A 20,638-nucleotide genomic window follows, 5' to 3' on the forward strand; every position below is an offset into this window, starting at 1 on the left:
AAAACAGATCGAGCGGCGCCAACGCCGGGTGAACGCATCCATCCGTCTCCGAAGTCGTCGAACCAAGCAGGCCGCGTTTCTCTCTCATCGAGACGTCGTAGGGCGACGCGAATCACGGCGACCGAACCGAACGGCGGCTAGCCGAAACCTCGTCTGGCACGGCACGGCACCCGCGCCGCGTGGGCTTCTTTCTTTGCCCAGTCCGTCCGCGCCCCGCCCCGCTCCGCGACGTGCCGCGCCGGCCAACTGAGCCTTCCGAATTTATCTCCGCTCCACCACCCGCCCGCCCGCCGGTCAGTCAAACTCGTCCCCACCATCCAACGGCGGCCGTTCCTTCCCCCAATGCCTCCGCCCCGCTACACGTGCCCACCGGCTACCGCCTCCCTCTCCCTCTCGGTCACGGCCCACGGGCCGGCGCTCACCTCGCCGCCCGTCCGCTCCCCTCCTCCCCTCCTCTTTTATTCCCCTCCCCTCCCCTCCTCGTCGCCAGCCGCCCCCGACTCGCATCCATCCATCTAACCTCCTACCCCTCCCCCCTCCCGAGATCCATCCGCCATGGACGGCAAGCTGCCGCCGCCCAACCCCAACCTGCCGTACCGGGAGGACTGCTGGAGCGAGGGCGAGACCGCCGCGCTCGTCGACGCCTGGGGCTCGCGCTACATCGACCTCAACCGCGGCAGCCTGCGCCAGCCGCAGTGGCGGGAGGTCGCCGACGCCGTCAACACGCGCCCGGGCGCCTCCGCGCGCCGCCGGCCCCCGCGCACCGACATCCAGTGCAAGAACCGCGTCGACACCCTCAAAAAAAAGTACAAGACGGAGCGCGCGCGCGGGGCGCCCTCGCCATGGCTCTTCTACCGCCAGCTCGACATCCTCGTCGGGCCCACCCTCTCCGCCAACGCCAACGCCAAGAAGCCCTCCCCGCCCCGCGGCGCCGGCCTCCCCATGCTCCGAGGCAGGCGCCCGTCCCCCGACCGCTCCCTCTCCCCGCCCTCGCCGCCCATGCCGCACATGTCCGCGCTCCCCATGACCAACAGCCGCCGCGGCGGCTCCGCCAACCTACCCGCCGCCGACGTCGTCTTCGACCGCCACAAGGCCGCCGCAGCAGCCGCCGCCGCCGCTTACGACTCGGACGACGATGACGCCTACAACAACAACACCAACAACTACCGCAACAACTCTGACGAGGAGGGCTCCCAGCAGTCGGCCTCCCGCTCCGTGTCCTCCCGCTCCGGCGGCAACGCTGCTGCGCCTCTTGCCAGCACCAAAAGGAAGAGGGGCGGCGGGGCTGGAGGGTTTGGGGAACTAGCCATGGCGATGGAGACGTTCGCCGACATGTACGAGCGCATGGAGGCGGCCAAGCAGCGGCACGCCGAGGAGATGGAGAAGCAGCGGATCAACTTCCTCAAGGACCTCGAGCTCAAGCGGATGCAGGCCTTCGTCGACATGCAGCTGCAACTCTCAAGGGTCAAGCACGCCAAGAACGGGGCCTCGGAGATGCTCATGTCTCTCGCTGCGCTGCCATTCCTCAGCAACCCGGCTTACCTATGATGATGATATACTAGCAGCAACAAGAGTTTGTTTAGGTAACAACTCTTTTCAGCTTCTGTTTGCCATATATATACACTCCTCCCTGATGGACACTGTTGATGTGTTTTCATATAGTATTACCTTCTGTGGAACCATTGCAGATGTTCTGGTATGGTTTATGTGTTCTTAGATGGATGGATAGATGGGTGCTCACCAATCTTGAACATGTTATTAGAGATCTAGCTTACCATATTTCATCATGTCATGCTTATGTTATTTGGCAGCATGTAATCACATGTCATTTGGCAAGCTAGGAGATCTTAGTCAAATTATAGTTATCGGCTCCTCTTTTGCCCAAAATTTTAGCCTATTAGTCTTAGGTTATGTTTACCATGATACACTCCGTAGTGAATTGATCATGTTATTTTCATGTGATATTTCCTTCTGTGGAACCATTACAGATGTTCTGATATGCTTAAATTTCACAATGCAATGGTTTATCTATTCTTAGATGGATGTGGATGGATGTTCACCAGTTTTGAACATGTTATTAGAAATCGAGCTTGCCTTATTTCGGCATGCCATGCCCATGTTCTTTGGCAGCATGTAATCAGTAATCACCCATGTCATTTGGCAACTTGCAATTATAGCAAGCTAGGAGCTATTAGTCAAATTATAAATCCTGGGTACTAGTTTCTTTCTTTCTTTCTTTCTTTCTTTCTTTCTTTCTTTCTTTCTAGTAGGCAAAGAAACAATAACAATGCAAGCTAGGAGATATTAGTCAAATTACAGATCCTCTGATATTGGGTGATGGGTAGTTGGGCACTAGTTTCTTTGTTTGTTGATATTAGTACTCCCATCTTTCTAGTTGGCAAGGAAACAATAACAATGCATCCTATCTTCTGTTTGCTGGTCAAATTATGTAATCAGTTCCTCTTTGATCCGATTTTGATGAATTCGAAAGTCTACTCTATCTATTTGCCTCTTTAGAATTTGTGGCATTAGCATTGTCCTGGAGGGAATGCTCAAAATATTTTATCTAGCCTTATGCTAACTTGATATTGAGTTTTTGGGTTCGTTCTAAACTGTGGCATCTGAAGATGTTCTCTTATATTTGGGTTTATGCTTTTTTTTTTAGCTTGTCATGAACTAAAATTGCTAGTTAGTGAGTTTCACATGGTAGAGTGTTATGATTTCTCACTACCATGCATATGTGTGTTTTCTTTCCATTGTTATGCTTAGCAGCTTTGATTGTGTGACACGGTAGAATTGTTTATTTCTTGTAATGCTGGCCTTCTTTAGGTGTTTGGCAATGTTTTATTATCTGTTTGTTTATCGTTACAGTTCATTGAGATGCTTGATGGACTTTTCTGCTACCATTGTGAGGGCCTATCAACTCTTATCAGAGCCAATATGGGCCATTTGCATAATTCTCAAATTGATAACCAGTGTCCAGACTTCAAAATCTAGAATACTTTAAGCATTTTTTCTTTGCTTATAGCTGACTTCCATCTATCTTGTGAGTATGGCTGTCCTAGTTTTTTTTTCTGTGAAGCTCTCTTGTCACTTGATCTGGTGATGATAGAACTCAGTGTGTACCTCGAGAAACATGCTGGAGTTATGGTGTTTGCATGCGGAACTGTCTTATGAAATATTCACGGGAAAATTAATTTGTGTGAGGCTGTTTGCTTGCATCAAATATCAAATATTTCCAAATTGGTCGTCCATGAGTGCTGATTATAGTTCCACTCTCGATAGTAAATAGATATTCTTGTGATGATTATAGCTTCTAGCTTTATTATGTACTGATATATTTGTTTCTGTTTTTCCAGATTTCTTGCAGTTAAGCAGGGTATGATGCTGCTCTTTCATGAAGATCTAGGTTCATTGGTAGTTTTGGTGTATATGCAATGGAGTCCGGTAGTGTAAAACAATGCTTCTGTTCCAGCCAAGAGCCTGGTTTACCCACTTTTCCTGGAATATTAATTCCTACGGCCTTTTGTCTTGTAATGTGAAGAGACATTTTTTTGTTCAACTTTTCTTTTCAGTTAACATCACTTACATGGTCTGTAACTAAAATTCTGAGTATGAATCAGTTCAAGCTAAGCTGATCTGATGCTTTTCACGTCTTGTTGTTACTTTCTTTCATCCATATATGAACTTTACGCACAGCTAATTAGTGACTTTGGAAGTACTCCCTTTGTTTTTATTTACTTTGCATTTTGGGTTTAGTTAAAGTCAAATTATGTAAAGTTTGATAAAAGTTAAGAAAAATATCAATATTCATAATATACTAAATGCATACAATATAAAAATATACTTTATGATGGCTTTAATACAATTAATTGTATAATGCAGATGTTGATATTTCTCTTAAATATTTAGTTAAATTTTACAAGATTTGACTTTAACTAAATCCATAGCTATCGTCTCGTGCAACAAATCTGAAATGGATCTTCTTTGATACTGCTACTAGAGCCAGCAAATCTAAAATGGATCTTCTTTGATACTGCTACTAGAGCCAGCAAATCTAAAATGGATCTTCTTTGATACTAGAGCCAGCAAATCTAAAATGGATATTCTTTGATACTAGATCCAAACTTATACTATGATTTTAGGATGATAATGCGCATGCGTATTTTCGAGGTTCGATATTTGTACCTGTAAAAATTGACGCGATAAAATTATAATTTTATTATATGTAATTAAGCACCGTTTGATTACATATATGAAATAGCACTTGTCTAATGATGCTAATTTCATACAAACAATCTTTATATATTTAAAGTATTTTTTGGTCAAACAAAAAGCACGTAAAAAGAGGACGCCTCGTTTTACGTGCTTTTTGTTTGACCAAGAATTACTTTAAATATATAAAAATTATTTGTATGAAATTAGCATCATTAGAAAATGCTTTTCAATACAAATCCAACGATACTAATTACATATAATATAATCAAGATTGTGTCACTCAATTTTTATGGTCAAAATTCGTCTTGGGATACGCGTGCGCTTTATTTTTTGGGACGGAGTTAGTAAGTTTTATCAATAAAGTCAGACCCTTCACTAAAAAAACTGTTAATCCGCTTAATTGCACTTGAAATATGGCACCAAACTTTTTAAACTAAAACTAATACACAAAGTAATTTGAAACGTTGGAAGAACAACAGACAAAAGGAAAAGCAGACAAAAGGTCACAAGGGAATGAAAAGTATATGTAGTTCCACTTCCACTTTAAAAATGTCTTCATTTCTAGTTCCCCCAGTTCAAATTATTTCATATACAAGTTTGGTCAAAACTACCTTTACAAACTTTAACCAAGTATATATATATATATATATATAGATATATATATATATATATAGATATATATATATATATATATATATATATATATATATAAAAAAAGTAAATCAACCCTACAAAGGAGAGTAATTTCAAATATATTGGGAGCAGATCGGTCACAAGGGAGAGCAGTCAATACTTCCAAAGTGGACAGAGGTCACAAGGGAAGCAAAAGTATAAAAGCTTTCTATTTCGGGCCAGACACCTCTATTCACCGCGCACCGAGCTCCTCGTCTGCCCGAAAACCAAAATCAAGAAAGCCAGGAACCACGCCCTCCTCCTAGACGCCTCCGCCTCCTCTTCCCCCACCCGCTGGATTCGAGCTCTAGCCCTAGAGCATTTCCGCTTCCCTCTCCCTTGGTTCATCTGCAGCAGGTATGCCTGAATCCGGATGATTTCTCCCTTCTCTCCCCCTGTTCTTGTTTCCCTCCTTCAGATTGTTTGCGCGTAATGTTTGATTTGTTGAGGAGCGAGATCAGTCAAATCTTGAATTTCTACCCCACGCCGACAGTTTCTTCCGCTTGTTCGTACCGATCCCAGAAACTGGGAGGAAGTTGCCTATTTTGGTCTGAAGATGAGTTGTGAGATGCTGTCCTGGTGTGCTGACCCAGTTTTTTATGCAGGAAATGGTGGAGGTGGTGGATTTGGTGTCGTCAGACTCGGAGGAGGAGGCGTGCGTGCACTCGCCTGACCGGAAGCGTCCTGCCTGGGAGGCAGCAGATCCATCCCGCGGCCCCGGGAGCTCCTGCGCGAGAATTCCTGAGCACACAAGCCGACTGGCGAGGAAAGACAAGGAGAAGTTGGACGAGGGGGGGAGCGCGTGGGAAGCAGGAGCTCCTCCGCTCACTAACTCGGAACCTTGGTGGGATTCATGGAGTGCAGGGAGAAAGGAAGAACGACCAAACAACAAAGATGCGGTCGCGATGCCTGGACCGAGCTCTATGGACATTCCTGATTTTCTCAGGGAAGACAGTAGCGCGTGGCTGTCCAGGATCAAGGGCCTCCATTTCCCACTTCCTGATGCGAACCAGTTGAAGGCCAGGCAAATTGAGTCGGACGAGGTGCTCGCCCTCAAGCTTCAGGAGCAGTTTAACGAGGAGCAATCTGGCTCACAAGAGGTTGTTTCTCTTACAGTAATTATTTCTTAATCCTGTTGTGTCCTTCTAAACATAAGTGCAGGCTTGTAGCAGTTTCTTCTACCTGTATGTTATCGGCTTCTGATGATTCACTGCTGATGCAAGTGTACTTAACAGCTCACTGGTTGCTGTCTTGCTGACATCTTGCAGGTTGATGCAAATCTAGCCTGGAGATTGCAAGCTGAAGTCGAAGCTGCGCGTGCCAGAATTGCTGCCCGAGAGGGCCAATCTAGTTCTGTAAGTTGCCTCGGTGGCTTGATGCATCTGTTGTGGGGATTGCTTACTTAAAACTGTTGCAACAATCATGTTGTCATCTTTTGTGGATAGAGATATGGTTACAGTTATGACTTATGACCTGATATGACGATCCTCATTGCCCTCGGTTAAGTTTGGGGAAACCGTATGTACCTTCTCTGTTTCATTGATGGAGCTTCAGCACTTTGCAAATCAGGTAGCTGAAATTCAACAAAATTAGCAGGACATCATATCTGTCTGTAAGCCGTAAGCACTTAGAAGATGTTGCTGGGGAACTTAACTTGACACAATACTCAGAACTAAACATAAACTGTGTGTATTAGAACAAGTTTAAACATAATTACCGCCTGTGCTCTTAGTCTTGAGCTCTTTACTTCTGTGTTCTTGACTTGTATTTCAACTTCATAATTGTGTATTTCCCTGTTGCCACCTATTGGCTATGCCATTCCTTCTGTTGATTCCTTTCCACATTTATCTGCATCCACATCATTTCTTTTCTAAGAAAATAAGAAGTGTACTGTTGTCCTCAGAGCCAGAGGGACCGTTCCATGGCGCACTTGTATTCTTATGGCTCGCGCTCGCCGGTTCAAAGTTCTACTTCATGGACATCTAGTCACAATGCGGCCCCAATGTCAAACAGAAGGTGGTTGCCAAGAAACTCCAACGGACCAGAATTGGAGCAACAAAATGTGGGACTCCTTAATAAGATTATTATTTTTTAGCTTCACTTATCCGTGCACTGACACTTGCTCTTTCTCAGATGATTATCTCTCAGTTGACCAAAGGATGCTTCGGACAGGAAAAAATGGATATAGATATGGTTAGTCTTTACCCTGTATTCAAAACATCATCCTACTTTGGAATATCGAGGGGCCTTTCTATAGTTGCCTACTTGTCCCTCTTGTTCACTTATCATGTACAAGCAGCCTTTGAAAACCTCAATATTCATGCTTCTTTCTTTTTACTGGTTTTAACAACAGAAGTATGCATGCTCCCAGTCCCATTTACCCCAACAATACATTTGATTAATCAACGCACATACAATTTGTCTCCCAGTAATTAATAATAAATGACATGTTTTGAGTACTTAATTTTTTCCTGGGGTGGTGCACTAAAGCAAAAAAATCTTTCCAACCCTTATCTGATCAAGCCACGTCAACAAAAGAGGTCAAATTTCCCCTAATAGTCCGTGTAATATATATTTTAGTGTTGATGTGGCAACAATCATGTTATGGGCTTCATTCAGTGTAAGGAAAGAGGGGATTGGAGGAGTGAGTGCGTCTGAGAAGAAGTGCCAGATATTAGGAAAGCTTATTCTTTGGTTGTTTTCTGGATTACATGTAGATACCGATCAACTAATCAGCTCATTATTCTTATCCGGAGCTCAACTACTAGCTGGACAAACTAACAGTTAACTAATTCTGGAAGGCACACAATTAGTAGGCAACGACAATTATCAACTCATTGTACCCTTAATGGGGATACCTTGTAACATATTCAACATGTATACCTGAACTAACATGTCTCCCGATGTGCCTGCCTTACTTAATGCGCACCACCATCTTTGCTGGCATAGCATGTAACCCTGAAATGATCATAATTTTTTTTGTTTTGAAAAATGTAGAGAATGGCCATACTGGACTCACTCCATGAAGCCCTTGAAAGCTGTGAGGACACATTAGCTCTAGAATCCGATGAGTAAGTGCAAACTGTTTTAATCATATTTTCTTCCAGGCAATGCAATGTTCGATGAGCTATTTCCATCCATTTTTTGCTTCCTTTTTCATGCATATCTATTCTCAGTTTCAGACTAATTAGTTTCGTGTTTGTCGCACATATTTAGTGATGATTATGAGAATCTCATAGCACTTGATGACAACAACCATCACAAAGGAGCTTCTGACAGCGAAATTGACAGCCTACCACTATCTGTAGTTGAGGTCTGTATTAAGTTTCTTACTCAAAGTTGAATTTGCAGTATTTTTTGTGTTTGGAAGAGCTAATTTGCCTCCCCACTTTCCATTGTCAGGGAGGAAGTTGCTGCGATGAGCTCTGTCCTGTATGCCTCGATTGCCCTGCTGAGGGTGCTTTCGTCCGGCATCTCCCGTGCGCTCACAAATTTCACAAAGAGGTACACATGGAATCTATGTAGCGGAACTGTTCCAGGTCCTAAATCTCCATTTTAACATCCTTTCTTTGTCTGATTTTCTTCCACAGTGCATCGACACGTGGCTTAGGATGAAGACTTCATGCCCAGTGTGCAAATCCAATGTATTCTGACTAGACGGCGCTCCGACTGTTGTCAGGATAGCATGAAGAATAGATTAGGAAGCATTTCCTGGTGCCACAGTGCGGAAACAACTTCGTAATGTTGTGTCACACTATGCTGGGTGGCTCTCTCTGAACAGATAGTATTTGAACGTTGCGTAGCATCCCTCTCTCTGGTTGGCTGTGAGAAACAGGGCATCATAAGTCTTGTGTTCCCTTTTTTGCTGCAATTTTTTGTGTAGGGGGCGATGTATGATATGGCTTAGATTTCCATGCCATGTGTTCCATTGTGTGACCCTGTTATGTATATAATCAGAGAGAGGTGAGAGGCTTATTCTGTTACAGACTTTTAATCCATCGGTTCTGGAGATCCATCTTGTTTTGTAGTTCTTCAGTTGGAAGCATCCGACCTGGTTCTATGTTGGTTTTCTTCAGTAATTTGTTTCGTACACTGTCATGCCTCATAATTATAAGTTTGAACTTTGAACCAGTAATTTGTTCTGAATTTCGTTTACTGTCAGCTGCAACCTTGTCCTACATACACCTGAGAGTAAAAGGCACTGACGAGGAAAATCAGTATAACTTGGCGCAAATAGTTCCAAACTGGCATGGAGTAGATATTTTTTCTGGCAAAAATCGTGATAACTAGCAGAGCTGCAGAGGGGACTCGCCGCGCTACCACACCACACGACGCCTCTCTCCCGTTCACCCGTCCCAATTCCGGATCACTGTCTCTCCTCTCCACTCCCCACCGAGATATTTCGCGCGCGCCCGGCTGCCATGTCGCTGCTCGCCGTCGGCGCCAGCCGCGCCGCGGCCGTGCGCCCGCTCCGCGCCTCAGCAGCATCGGGAGAGGCGGCGGCACCAGCAGCGGGGGACCAGACGGCGGAGCGGAGGCCGGTGAAGATAATACTGCCGAAGAAGAAGCCGGAGAAGTGGTCGACGGGGATGGAGCCAGGTTCGTACGGCGGCGGGCCGACGACCGTGAAGCCGCGCAAGTACTGGATGGGGAAGGAGGACCGCGACCCCGTGGGCAACAAGGACGACTTCATCTGGAACAAGAACTTCATGCCCCACATGGAGCGCGTCATCGCCAACGGCGGCACCGACACGCCCGCCACCATCGCCCGCGTCAAGCAGGTAAGGCCATCCCCAACCCAGAGCAGTTCGTTCAGTGACTGATTGAACCGGCCTGAAATTTTCTGCTGTGCTGGCTGTTGTTGTAAGTTTCTAACCAAGCAATTCGTTCGTGCAGCCGGAGGAGGGCTTTCTAAGCTTCAACCGCGCAATGAGCCTTGACAGGTTACTACTCTCATCTCATGTCACCTCGCTTGTTCATCACTTGGTGCCTCAACAACCGTTTCGCGAGAATATAGCAGTGATGTAGGTTGTGCATTGTAGTGTGGATGTTGATCTGAGCAAGGAGCTTCTGGCGCCAACCAAGTCAATCTTGAAGACCCAGGTCAACGCTGCCCGGCGTGGTCTATCCACTGGCCCTGTCCCTGAGGTTATTTGATCAAATCCCTTGCCCTCACTCACAATGTAGCCTTGTTCTCTTGCCTCTTGGGGATGTCAATGAGTTGGGTTCTTGGAAATCGGATGTAGGTCGTCAACAGATCCACTTATGTTAGATGGAAGCTAGCCCCGACTCGACGGGAGCAGGAGCAATGGGATCGAGCGACAAGGGCAACCACCGGTGGCATTGTAAGTTGTTGTCAAGGTTTTGGGTCCCGAATGAAAAAAAATCCCGAGGGGGGTCGGGATTGCCGGTTACCGCGGTAACCGGAAAATCCCGACCGGTTACCGGACGAATTCGAAAATCAAAATTTGAATTCAAATTCCTCGGCAGGACAATTTACAGAGGAATTTTGTTAAAATTCAAAAATTTCAGAAAAAGTCAAAAAATTCGGGATTTCTTGGCCGGTATACCGGTTTCCCGAGGGGGGTCGGGAAGTCCGGTTCCCGCCCGGTAACCAGAAATCCCGCCCGGTAACCAAATCCCTGGTTGTTGTAACTCTTATGACTGACATGTTGTTAATAATCTCTAAATACCCTTCAGTGTCTACATCTTGAGACACCTCTAACAAAATTCTCACCACGTTCACATTTACAACATACATGTGATGGTGTATATACTTCTTAATTTTTGCCCCCTTTTAGGATGTCATATTAAGGGAGTCACAGCAAAAGGTACAGCAGAAAGTAGACCCTAAGGTTTCGTCAGCTGAGGCCAGAGAACAGTATCTAAAGGTATATCTCTTCCAAGTCACAATCAGGATCCAGTACTCACATGAACTGTTATATTTGGTGTTGTTAAGTTTTCATGGTCCAGGTGTTATTCAAGAATGAAATACGCACCCATTTCTGTTAAGTGTATTATTGACATTGAGGGAGTTTTTGGTTCGCAGTTGAAAGAAAATTTGCAGTTGCTTACTTTAGGTATTGGTGGCGTCGGTTTGGTTTCTGCTTATGTGTCATACACTCCTGAAATTGCTGCGAGGTACGATTTGTTTCCACTTTTGCTTAGTGCTTCGCTTATAAGCTGGGTCATTTGTGTATCTGAAATTCTAAGCACTTGTGGCTATTTATGTCTAGACAAACTTTGAAGTTGGCCTTCTTTATACCGCTTGGTGGGACTAGTTTGCTCCTCGCACTAATATCATTTATTCTCCAGCTTTGGTGTAGGGCTGATTGGATCTGTGGTGTATCTCCGTATGCTTGGAACCAGTGTGGATTCTCTAGCGGGTGGAACTAAAGCAGCTGCCAAGTATGTTTCTAGCTGTTTCTCTTACATATTTACTTTGGCTTTGACACTCGATAGCGGTTACTAGGTGTGCATACTTTGTTTAGTTTGACACAGGTACACTGTGCTAAACCTAGTTTGTCATCTCATTCTATAGATTGTAGTCTATGATGTCAAAATTGACTCTTCTAGTCTCATAAGCTGATTTTCTGACAGCTAGACAAACCTGCAAGCATATGTATTTTTATCATTTGAAGATATTTCCAAACTCGGGTTTATTGCACAAAACTTCTATAAATGTTCTTCGGAATTCAGACAAACCACTCTAGTCTTGAGTTACGCCAGGGACTAGACTTTGGCAGGCTGTCCAAACATTGTTCTGTTTCCAATTATATACTGTGCTAAACCTAGTTTGTCATCTTATTATATAGATTGTACTCTGTTGTTGTCAAAATCGACTCTTCTAGTCTTAAGCTGACATTCTGACAGCTAGACAAACCTGTAAGCATATGTATTTTTATCATTTGAAGATCTTTCCAAAGTTGGGTTTATTGCTCATAACTTCTATACATGTTTTTCGGAATTCAGACAAACCACTCCAGTATTGAGTTACACCAGACTTTGGCTGGCCTGTCCAAACATTGTTCTGTTTCCAAGTATAAGGTCCTTGGCAGCTCATTATTCATGATCCGAAGTCTATTCATGTTCAAGACCTTCTGTCGGAACTCTTTACATTACTAATCTCACTTCTGTTAGAGTCTTGGGGCTGAACCAAAATAAACTGATGCTCTTCATCATCTGAATATCCTTCTCTGAGTTTCAGCTCCCTGAGTATGAATTATTAAGTGGATATTCCGTTCACTATACCTGCATATCATACCTGTCACTTATATTGGCTACCTGAAACATACATACAAAAGACTGTTCGCGTTCAGAAAATAGTAGGTAGCTTCTATAGTTTGCTTGCAATAAACAATATCTAAAAATTTCCTGGCATTCCTACAGGGGCGCGGCTGCACAGCCAAGATTGCTTATTCCAATGGTTCTTGTGATGATGTATAATCGATGGAATGCGTAAGTGGATCAATTCTTAACAAACGTTTGCTATCGAAATATTCATATTATGTTGAGCACACAAAATATTTTTCTTACATGTTTGTCCTTGCTGTTCTGATGCAGGATATTAGTTCCAGATTATGGCTTCATGCACCTTGAGTTGATACCCATGCTTGTTGGGTTTTTCACCTACAAGATTGCTATGTTTACTCAAGCAATTCAGGAATCTATACCTGATGTTGGAAACCGTGAAGTTTGAACACTGTTATGGTTGATAGAAAAAAAATGAAGGGAGAAGGTTGTTGTTGCTCTGAGGGAAGATTGGTCACCATTCACCAATATATTAAGGTGACAAGCTTTATCCTTTCTTCTGCACGATAGCACATTACATGCCCATGTCACGTCAAACATAATTCTGCCATGAGCGTGGTTGTGACAAGTATTAAAGAATATGTTCTCATCCTGTCGTTACAGCGGCATTGCTGTAGGTATGCTTGATTTTACACGTTTTGAAATGATGTAGCTCGTTTGTGTTTAATTATGTCCCAACTGTTGTGATTTCACAGGTCGTTAGGTCTTAGAAGAGTCTAATCCGGAGATCCTGTCAAGTACATATGATGCACATGCAGGTTGAGGCTACTGTCTGAAAATATCGACTGATGAAAAGCATTCCATGAAAAAGTCTGGGAAGTTAGCAAATAGGTGTGCGGTGAAATTTATCCCAGAATTACACGTAGATCATGAATAGTTCTGTAAACTGTACACATCCAAACTTTTAATGCATTGACCACCGAATTGTATGACTCATTTGATTATTTTATAAGGAGATGAGGACTCCGATCAGTAAAGGCTGTAAATAATAAATACATCAATATACTAGCTCGGGAAGGAAATGTTCTGAACATGTTGTATATCTCCATTGAATCTGTTTAAATGCCAAACTGGATCGCGGTATGTGGATATACATGTGAGAATTTAATACATTGCGCACCATGTGCTGCCTGACAAATGCAGCAGTGGTGGAGGGCTTGTTTAGAAATACATGTCATGAATATGAATATGCTAAACAAAAATGGCACAATGTCACCACTAGCTCACTGCCAGGAATAGCTAAAAGGAGGAGTTGACCAAGTTACCTTTTTTTCTGGAATAATGCGATACCTCCTCAGGTAGATGCCTCCTTTTGTTTTTCTTGTTTGTGTGTACACAATACTGCTAGATTCCCTTGGCCCTGTGCTGGCGCCATTGTCCATTTGACATTTAACAAAAACACCCACCAACCACGTAGGAGTACACATTCCATTTAAGCTGCGGCATCTACAGCAACTGAGTCAAGAGCGTCATCCGTTCCACGTGATCCCCATTGAATGGCCACTGCATCTCATAACTGAATGCTGCAGCGCAGAGACGAAACATGGGGTAGTAGCGAAAAGGAGAAGATTGGAGGTTTCAATAAATTCAAACACACTCCTCAGGATCATCATCATTGCCATTTGCCACGGCTCACAAGCAAGGAAGTAGTACAGTACATTCATTTGAACTAGCAAAGTACCCAAGCATTTTTGTTTCTTTCATTCATATCTCTTTCGATGCTGGCCGTGGCGGCATCCTTGCGGCCACCAAAAAGAATCCTAAAATGGTATCGAAATGGAACCTATCTTCTCAATAATAACTACCCAAATGAAAGAAAAGAAAAGAGAGCCAAAAAGCGGAAAAGTGGTGGTGGTCTCTGACGCGTTTGGCCCGTTCCCGGAAGCAGCGGAGCGTTCCAGCACGCCTACGACCGCGAGTCAACGCTCTCCGCCGCGGCTTCTTCGGAGGCGGAGGCGGAGGCGGCCGCGGCGGCGACCGATCGGGCGCTGGGCCGGGGCCTGCGGCGGCTGGGGGACGCGGAGGCGACGCGGCGGAGCGCGCCGCCGGCCGTCCAGTAGCGGCGGCAGGCGCGGCAGAGGTGGCGCGGCTGCCGCACGTTGTAGTTGTTGAAGTAGCAGAACTTGGTCTCCCTGCTCCCGCACCTCGGGCACGGCAGCGGCTCGCCCCCGGCCGCCGCCTGCGCCTGCACGGGCGTCGTCGGCTGGGGAGGAGGAGGAGCCGGCGGAGGCGGGGTGCTCTCTTCCGTGGAGGTGGAGGCGGAGGCGTGGTGGGCGTCGGGCTGGATGACCTGGCCGAAGAGCTTGAATCCGGAGGTGTCTGCGGCGGTGGCCTGGGTCTGGGTGGGGAGGTTCGCCATGGAGGCGGAGGCGGAGGCGAGGCGGGTCGGGCGGGGCGGAGGAGGTGGTGGTGGGTAAGAAAGTCGCCCTATATAGAGGAGGCGGCGGTGGTCATCCCCCTTGCTTTACTCACTTTGCTTAATATACCTGACTTCTTTGCGTGACATGGTGATGGCCCCCTCTCTGTCTCACTCTCTCTCCTATCTGGATATTTTCAACATTTCTACTAATTATGATAAATATACTCGTATTATTTTGTATGAGAATTAATTTAGTTTTCGGAGTCAGGTGACATCAATGGAGGTGGAGGTAGTTCCCCCACGCGGCCACGATACCGTCGGCCCCGATTCAAGCTACTTTTCGCCTCTACCTTGCAAGACTCGTGACGGTAATTAACCACAGTGAGACGATGATGGAGGCTTCGTGACCGTAGTGGCGTATGTTCACGTGTGGCGAGTTTGCTGGTGTCGAGGCCGAGTCCTCGTAGGGCTCCGGTGTGACAGATCGCTCGGGGGTTGTGGATAGGGGTTTTCAGGTTAAATCCTTGTCGGCTCGCCCGACACCGACACGGTGCCACCCGCGGATGGTACCATTCCTTCTTGGAGAGCATATTGGCTACCCTTCACCCACTTCCCTCTATGTGCCGAGGAAAACTCTAGGACCATTTGGTCCGGGCAGCGTGGTCGCTTTCCTTCTCAAAGGTGTTGCTTGGTGCGTGATGGTACGGTGTTGGGAGTGTGGTGGCACTCCGAAGGGTGCAATTTCTTTTGGACGTGTGTTTGCTGCTGCCACAACATTTTCTTTCATTCCGAGACTCCTGGTTGTATCGTGCGGTTGCCATATTAATATAGCATGGAGAAAGTATGTTTGGAGGAGGAGGTGATATCATTGGATCATTGTTGTAACTCATACCGCAACTCATGACTAATTCGCCACGGAGGACAAAGCGAGACGGGGCAAGTCGGGGCGGAGGATGTAGTGGTGGATAGGAAAGTCCCCCCTATATAGAGGAGGCGGCGGTGGTCTTCCTCCCCTTACTTTACTCACTTTAATTAATATACCCGACTTCTTTGTGTGACATGGGTGATGACCCTCTCTCCCTCTCTCTCCCTGTCTCTCTCTCCTCGGATATTTTCAACCTTTCTACTCACTATGATAAATATACTCATATTATATTTTTAGTGTGACTAATTCTTAGCTGAATGAGAATTAATTTAGCTTTGAGCTATCGGGTCATGGTTATACGGAGTAAGTTATATTGCATCCAATGACTAGCACGAATCATAATTGCAACTCATATTAAAACTCATAGATAGCGTTGATCACGAAGCAGATGTGATGGTATGCAGCATACTTCTTTTTTTCAGTCGCGACCCTACTTGCAACTAAACCTAACCTGTAACTCACGGTGCATTAATCTCAAAGATCACCAGATAGTATAGAACTTGACGGAGCAATTCTCAGCTAACTAGCAAAAAAATTGGATTTTTTAGACCAGCGAGAAGTAATATTGCGAATCAGTTAGTTAATTTTGGACAGCAGGATAGGATGGAGGTATGGGCCATGCATGGTCAGTGGTGATGCACACTAAAAAAAAATCGTGTGGGAATTGCGGCATCATGTGCAAGCGTGAGACTGTTCGAAGTAGCAAAGGGGTGCAACTTTCCATGCCTTTATCGCCTTCCATTCCTGTTGACTTTGGCCACATCTTTTTTGTATACTATAGCATATATATTCTGCCTGTCTGTCGTGTTGACTTTTCAATGGTTTCCGTGGTGATCCGTTCCTCATGTTGAACGCAGCACACTCTACCGATGGAGCAAAAAGTGTCCAATTTGAGCCTCGATCCAAGCAAAGAGCACTTTGCTTTGCCGTCGTTGACTTAGATTCCCTTTTTGTTTTGCGCGTGACGTTTCTTCATACGCTGCAAAAGATTGGGGATTTGGGCGGGCGGGCTTATACGTGTGCGGCGCGGCGGCAGAGAGCCAGATACGGTGCATCTTCCTCGAGCGTGACAAGAACACAATTATATGGCCACGCTCACCCTCATCTTAGCTCAAGCACGTCCTGACGATGCTTTCCAGATGGTGCAATTCTTCTGGCCTACCAAAATGACAAAAGCCTGTTTCACAAGGTTCTTCTATTAGTAGTGCAACACAGTACAACAAAATTAAGTTAGGCACGGGCAAGTGCAACGGACGAAGCTACCGCTGGGTGTATCTGTCTGTCAGGCGATCTACATGCCCCGTCGTATTTAGATCCACAAGGATTGGACCAAATCCAAGTTGAAGTGACGCGTCGGCCGGGGTAAGGGCATCTCTAACGGCGCGACGCATTTCGGACGTTTAAATTATCCGCTGGCGTCCGTTTGCGTCGCCTGGCGGACGTCAAAATGACCGCTAGAGGCGAAATGTTCGTTTGCGTCAGGGGCTACCTCCAGCGGTCCGACGCATTTTGGACATGTAAGTGTATTTTTTGGTGCTACTTCTTTTCATTTTTGTTGAATGAGCAAGTTTAAACGCGAAAAAGTAATACTCAATGATGTCATGTTGCTCCAATCGAATAGATTATAGCCTAAACAATTAATCGGATATTTCAATCGAATAGATTCAAACATATTTAACATACAAAGAAGAACAAATTTAAAAACATATAAACTAAAACTAATTTTCGGCCTTCTTGTTAGAAGGCCCTGCCTCGTCGCAAAAACTCCTGCGCCTCTTGCTTGTCACCTCCTCGTCGGAACTAGAGGACGACGCACCCGTCGAGGAGTTGAAACTGGAAGAAATGGCGTCTTCGTCGTCGTCGTCGGTGAACGGACGATGACGCGCCGCCCGCGCCAGCGCCCTGGACTTCTTCCTTGCCGCCGCCTTGTCGTCCGCCGCTGACAAGGGATAAACTTGTCAATGCCTATGGATTGTAGGCTAGGGTTTAGTTAGAAGTAGAGGGCAAGTAGATCTCGAAGGTTTCAGCCGAAAAGTGCTCGACGATTACGAAAACTAGGGTTTGCAGACAATGATTCGATGATCTCCTCGTCCCTCGACTCCCCCTTTATATAAGAGGTGGAGCCGAGGGTTTCGTTTTTGTTATCACCAGATTTTGGCTAAATCAGGAGGTGGGCCGCGATCAAGATGGGCTTGGAAGATTACATATGAAAGATCTATGAAGCGGCCTCGCACGGAGAAGTTGGGCTAGTTAGCCCGTGTATCTTAGTAGAATAAATTATGTATCGATTTAGAAGTTAGAGTTTATCTCGTGCACGGTTTAGTGCACGTCCACATTAGAAAGTCCCCTGGACTATAAATATGTACCTAGGGTTTATGGAATAAACAACAACTCACGTTCAACCCCAAAAACAAACCAATCTCGGCGCATCGCCAACTCCTTCGTCTCGAGGGTTTCTATCGGGTAAGCGACATGCTGCCTAGATCGCATCTTGCGATCTAGGCAGCACAAGCCCCACGTTGTTCATGCGTTGCTCGTATCGAAGCGCTTTTGATGGCGAGCAACGTAGTTATCATTAGATGTGTTAGGGTTAGCATTGTTCTTCGTTTAAGCATGCTTACGTAGTGCAACCCTTGCATATCTAGCCGTCCTCACGCCTATCTCAGGTGTGGGGGCGGCACCCCGCTTGATCTTTATTTAGTAGATCTGATCCGTTACGATTGCTCCTTGTTCTACAAGGATTAGTTTAATATCCGCAATAGTTTGGCCTTACAAAGGGGGGAGGATCCCGTGGCACGTAGGGTGGCGTTCGCAAGTCCTAAACGGGATGTTCCTAGGATCAACTCCATGTTGGTTTTTTGGCCTCGTTTAGGATCGGCTTACGAGCACCGTGCGTGGCCATCCGGCCCAACCTCGGAGTAGGATGATCCGATTATGTGGTGAAAACCCTAAATCGTCGTAGATCTCATTAGCTTCATCTTGATCAAGCAGGACCACCAAGTATTCGTACACCCCGTACGGATCATGGGTGGATCGGCTCTTTGAGCCGATCCACAGGATAACCTGAGAGCCGATCGAGGCTCGTATTTAACGTTTACATGTATGCCCTGCAGAAACTAAGCGAGGCAATCTCATCACCTTCCCGACCAGGTATAGGTCAGGTGGCACGCCCTTGCACTTCGCAACGCCGCGTGTGACCGGAAGAGCATTGCGGGCCGTCGCTCGGAGGGGTCTCAGCCAGCCGCAGCTCTAGGCTCCCCCGGCTCTACAGAGTGTTGACAAGGCCGCCGCCCGCCGGTGGGTTTTGGCGATCAACACATTCCGGCACGCCCGGTGGGACAATCCTCTACATCGACCACATCGCCATCTACATCTGAGATGGCGGACGGCACGCCAGTCACCTGCGACGAGATCAAAGCCATCCTCGAAGCCGCACTCTTCGGCTCCTCCCACCGAACCCACCCCCATGGCGTCAGGGGGAGGGGCTCCACGCCCGAAGGCGCGCTTGAGGAGAGAGATCTCTCCACCCCGTTGAAGGAGCGCACCAAGTCTCTGAAGCATGGGGATCTACCCAAGGAGCTCAGAAGGGAACATGACGGGATCAAGGCAACCCTTGGAGCCAAACTCATCGGCTCCGCTGAGAAGACCCGGCCGCACGATATCGGGCTTGGTACGAACCCACGCCCGGGGCCCGGTGTCGACACGGTGGATCTCAGCCACCCCATAAATCGGCCAAAGTGTTCCTTTGGTGTCAATGTGGCAAGAGCCGCAAGCTACCACGGCAAAGAGGAAACAAAGCAGCCACTCCCGTGGCAAGGATGAAGAAGGGGCCGATCCGCGCGGCCAACCCCGAGGTGAGGACATGCGGTACCTGGCAAGGGAGGGAATAAGAAGCATGCGGTATCAACGCCCACACTCCAAGCACCCTCTCGGCAAATACGAGCAACACCAAGACCGACGTCGGCGCTACGACGCTGACGATGAGGGGAATGTCTGGTCTGATGCCGAGGTCGGAAGGTACCGCCAACATGGTAGAAGCAACAACGGGTACGGTCGTCACGCCGAAGGGAGGCCAAGGGGACGGAGTGACATGGATAAGCACTGGGAATGCCCGTTCTTCAAACATTGCTGGAACTCAGGGATGAGCCGATTGCCAACAATCGAGGACTGCCCGGAATGCAAACAAAGGAAGAAGGGTGCCGCTAGCGTGTCTGTGTTCAGCCGGCTAGGGCCTTTCCCGCATTGGAACAAGCGTGCTGAGTCCCCTCGGATGGAAGGGCTCGAGGAGCCGGAGGACGGTGGCGAAGAATACAAATATCATCAGCCCGGATGGTGCCCCGATGGGCTCGGCCGTTCCCAGGAGCAAAAAGTCCAGCGTCCGCGTGAGTTGGAAGAAACTGAAAGATTATACCTGCGCACGCTAAGGAAAGCACGGCCTGATTTGGCCGCCAAAATCCTGCGAACCCCGGACGAGGAAGGTCAGCCACAAAGAAAAGAGTGGCGCCCCAAACAGAGAAAAGCCGATGATGAAACATCGGCCGGCACAAATATGGTGTTCATCCTCCCTTCGGAGTTCAATGCCCCAGTGGTTAGACGAGACCTCCGTGGCACAACTTGATTGCGGCCCACGGCCGGTTATCTTTGAGAAGCCACGAGACAGGAGCTACGGGCATCCGAAGGCCCCGTACTTACGAGGGTATATTGATGGGAGGCCCGTAAACAGGATGCTCGGTAGACACCGGAGCGGCAGTTAACATCATGCCATACTCTATGCTACGTCGGCTGGGACGCTCGAGTTCGGATCTAATCAAGACCAACGTAACGTTGAGCGATTTCAACGGCCAAGCGTCTGAAGCACAGGGAGTTCTGAACGTGGATCTGACCGTAGGAAGAAAAACCATCCCTACGGCGTTCTTTATCGTTGATAGCACGAGCAGCTATGTCTGTTTTGCCGGGAAGAGATTGGATCCACGCCAATCGCTGCATTCCCTCCACGATGCACCAATGCATAATACGATGGGATGGTGATGAGGTGGAGGTCGTCCAAGCCGACGACTCGGCTGAAGTCTCAACGGCCGGCATGAATGCATGGGAAGCGGCAGGCCAAGAACCCCTCTCGTGCATCAAATTGGACGGCTGCGAGCGCATCGATG

At 47.0% G+C, this 20,638-nt stretch overlaps 4 protein-coding genes across 6 annotated transcripts; 3 read left to right on the forward strand and 1 right to left on the reverse strand.

Moving 5' to 3' along the window:
- Positions 1–480: 480 nt before the first annotated feature.
- On the forward strand, positions 481–3,698 carry LOC124692459 (trihelix transcription factor ASIL2-like). Its single transcript, XM_047225847.1, has 2 exons — positions 481–1,583; positions 3,360–3,698. The coding sequence occupies exon 1, from the start codon at positions 556–558 to the stop codon at positions 1,546–1,548; it is 993 nt and encodes a 330-aa protein (XP_047081803.1). The 5' UTR covers positions 481–555; the 3' UTR covers positions 1,549–1,583; positions 3,360–3,698.
- Positions 3,699–5,332: 1,634 nt separating this feature from the next.
- LOC124692460 lies at positions 5,333–8,925 on the forward strand. Its single transcript, XM_047225848.1, has 9 exons — positions 5,333–5,417; positions 5,496–5,990; positions 6,159–6,245; positions 6,794–6,952; positions 7,024–7,083; positions 7,888–7,961; positions 8,107–8,203; positions 8,293–8,394; positions 8,481–8,925. The coding sequence occupies exons 2-9, from the start codon at positions 5,499–5,501 to the stop codon at positions 8,541–8,543; spliced, it is 1,134 nt and encodes a 377-aa protein (XP_047081804.1). The 5' UTR covers positions 5,333–5,417; positions 5,496–5,498; the 3' UTR covers positions 8,544–8,925.
- A 371-nt stretch (positions 8,926–9,296) lies between these two features.
- Positions 9,297–12,955, forward strand: LOC124692461 (protein CONSERVED ONLY IN THE GREEN LINEAGE 160, chloroplastic). Of its 3 annotated transcripts, XR_006999514.1 has the most exons (10): positions 9,297–9,671; positions 9,787–9,833; positions 9,933–10,038; positions 10,137–10,235; positions 10,692–10,781; positions 10,940–11,031; positions 11,206–11,298; positions 12,280–12,348; positions 12,454–12,678; positions 12,897–12,955. XR_006999514.1 is itself a non-coding variant. In XM_047225849.1 (9 exons), exons 1-9 carry the CDS (start codon positions 9,312–9,314, stop codon positions 12,587–12,589), a joined length of 1,092 nt encoding a protein of 363 aa, XP_047081805.1. In that variant the 5' UTR covers positions 9,297–9,311; the 3' UTR covers positions 12,590–12,868. The 3 variants fall into 3 exon arrangements, 2 of the variants coding, with proteins under 2 accessions (XP_047081805.1, XP_047081806.1); XM_047225849.1 differs by lacking the exon at positions 12,897–12,955 and having other exon boundaries at positions 12,454–12,868; XM_047225850.1 differs by lacking the exon at positions 12,897–12,955 and having other exon boundaries at positions 9,933–10,030; positions 10,135–10,235; positions 12,454–12,868.
- Positions 12,956–13,879: 924 nt separating this feature from the next.
- Positions 13,880–14,585, reverse strand: LOC124692463 (dof zinc finger protein DOF1.5-like). Its single transcript, XM_047225851.1, has one exon. The coding sequence runs from the start codon at positions 14,558–14,560 to the stop codon at positions 14,108–14,110; it is 453 nt and encodes a 150-aa protein (XP_047081807.1). The 5' UTR covers positions 14,561–14,585; the 3' UTR covers positions 13,880–14,107.
- Between the last annotated feature and the right edge of the window lie 6,053 nt (positions 14,586–20,638).

This window comes from Lolium rigidum, chromosome 2 (genome assembly GCF_022539505.1).
Source record: "Lolium rigidum isolate FL_2022 chromosome 2, APGP_CSIRO_Lrig_0.1, whole genome shotgun sequence".
NCBI lineage: Eukaryota > Viridiplantae > Streptophyta > Magnoliopsida > Poales > Poaceae > Lolium > Lolium rigidum.

Bases quoted from the DNA above. Each gene is read 5' to 3' on its own strand.
- LOC124692463 (XM_047225851.1), bottom strand. From the start codon at position 14,560: ATGGCGAACCTCCCCACCCAGACCCAGGCCACCGCCGCAGACACCTCC.
- LOC124692459 (XM_047225847.1), top strand. From the start codon at position 556: ATGGACGGCAAGCTGCCGCCGCCCAACCCCAACCTGCCGTACCGGGAG.
- LOC124692461 (XM_047225849.1), top strand. From the start codon at position 9,312: ATGTCGCTGCTCGCCGTCGGCGCCAGCCGCGCCGCGGCCGTGCGCCCG. The intron at 9,834-9,932 runs GTTACTACTCTC...TGTGCATTGTAG, and splicing joins CGCGCAATGAGCCTTGACAG to TGTGGATGTTGATCTGAGCA. The intron at 11,299-12,279 runs GTATGTTTCTAG...GCATTCCTACAG, and splicing joins GGAACTAAAGCAGCTGCCAA to GGGCGCGGCTGCACAGCCAA.
- LOC124692460 (XM_047225848.1), top strand. From the start codon at position 5,499: ATGGTGGAGGTGGTGGATTTGGTGTCGTCAGACTCGGAGGAGGAGGCG. The intron at 6,953-7,023 runs GTGGGACTCCTT...GCTCTTTCTCAG, and splicing joins CAGAATTGGAGCAACAAAAT to ATGATTATCTCTCAGTTGAC. The intron at 8,395-8,480 runs GTACACATGGAA...TTTCTTCCACAG, and splicing joins CTCACAAATTTCACAAAGAG to TGCATCGACACGTGGCTTAG.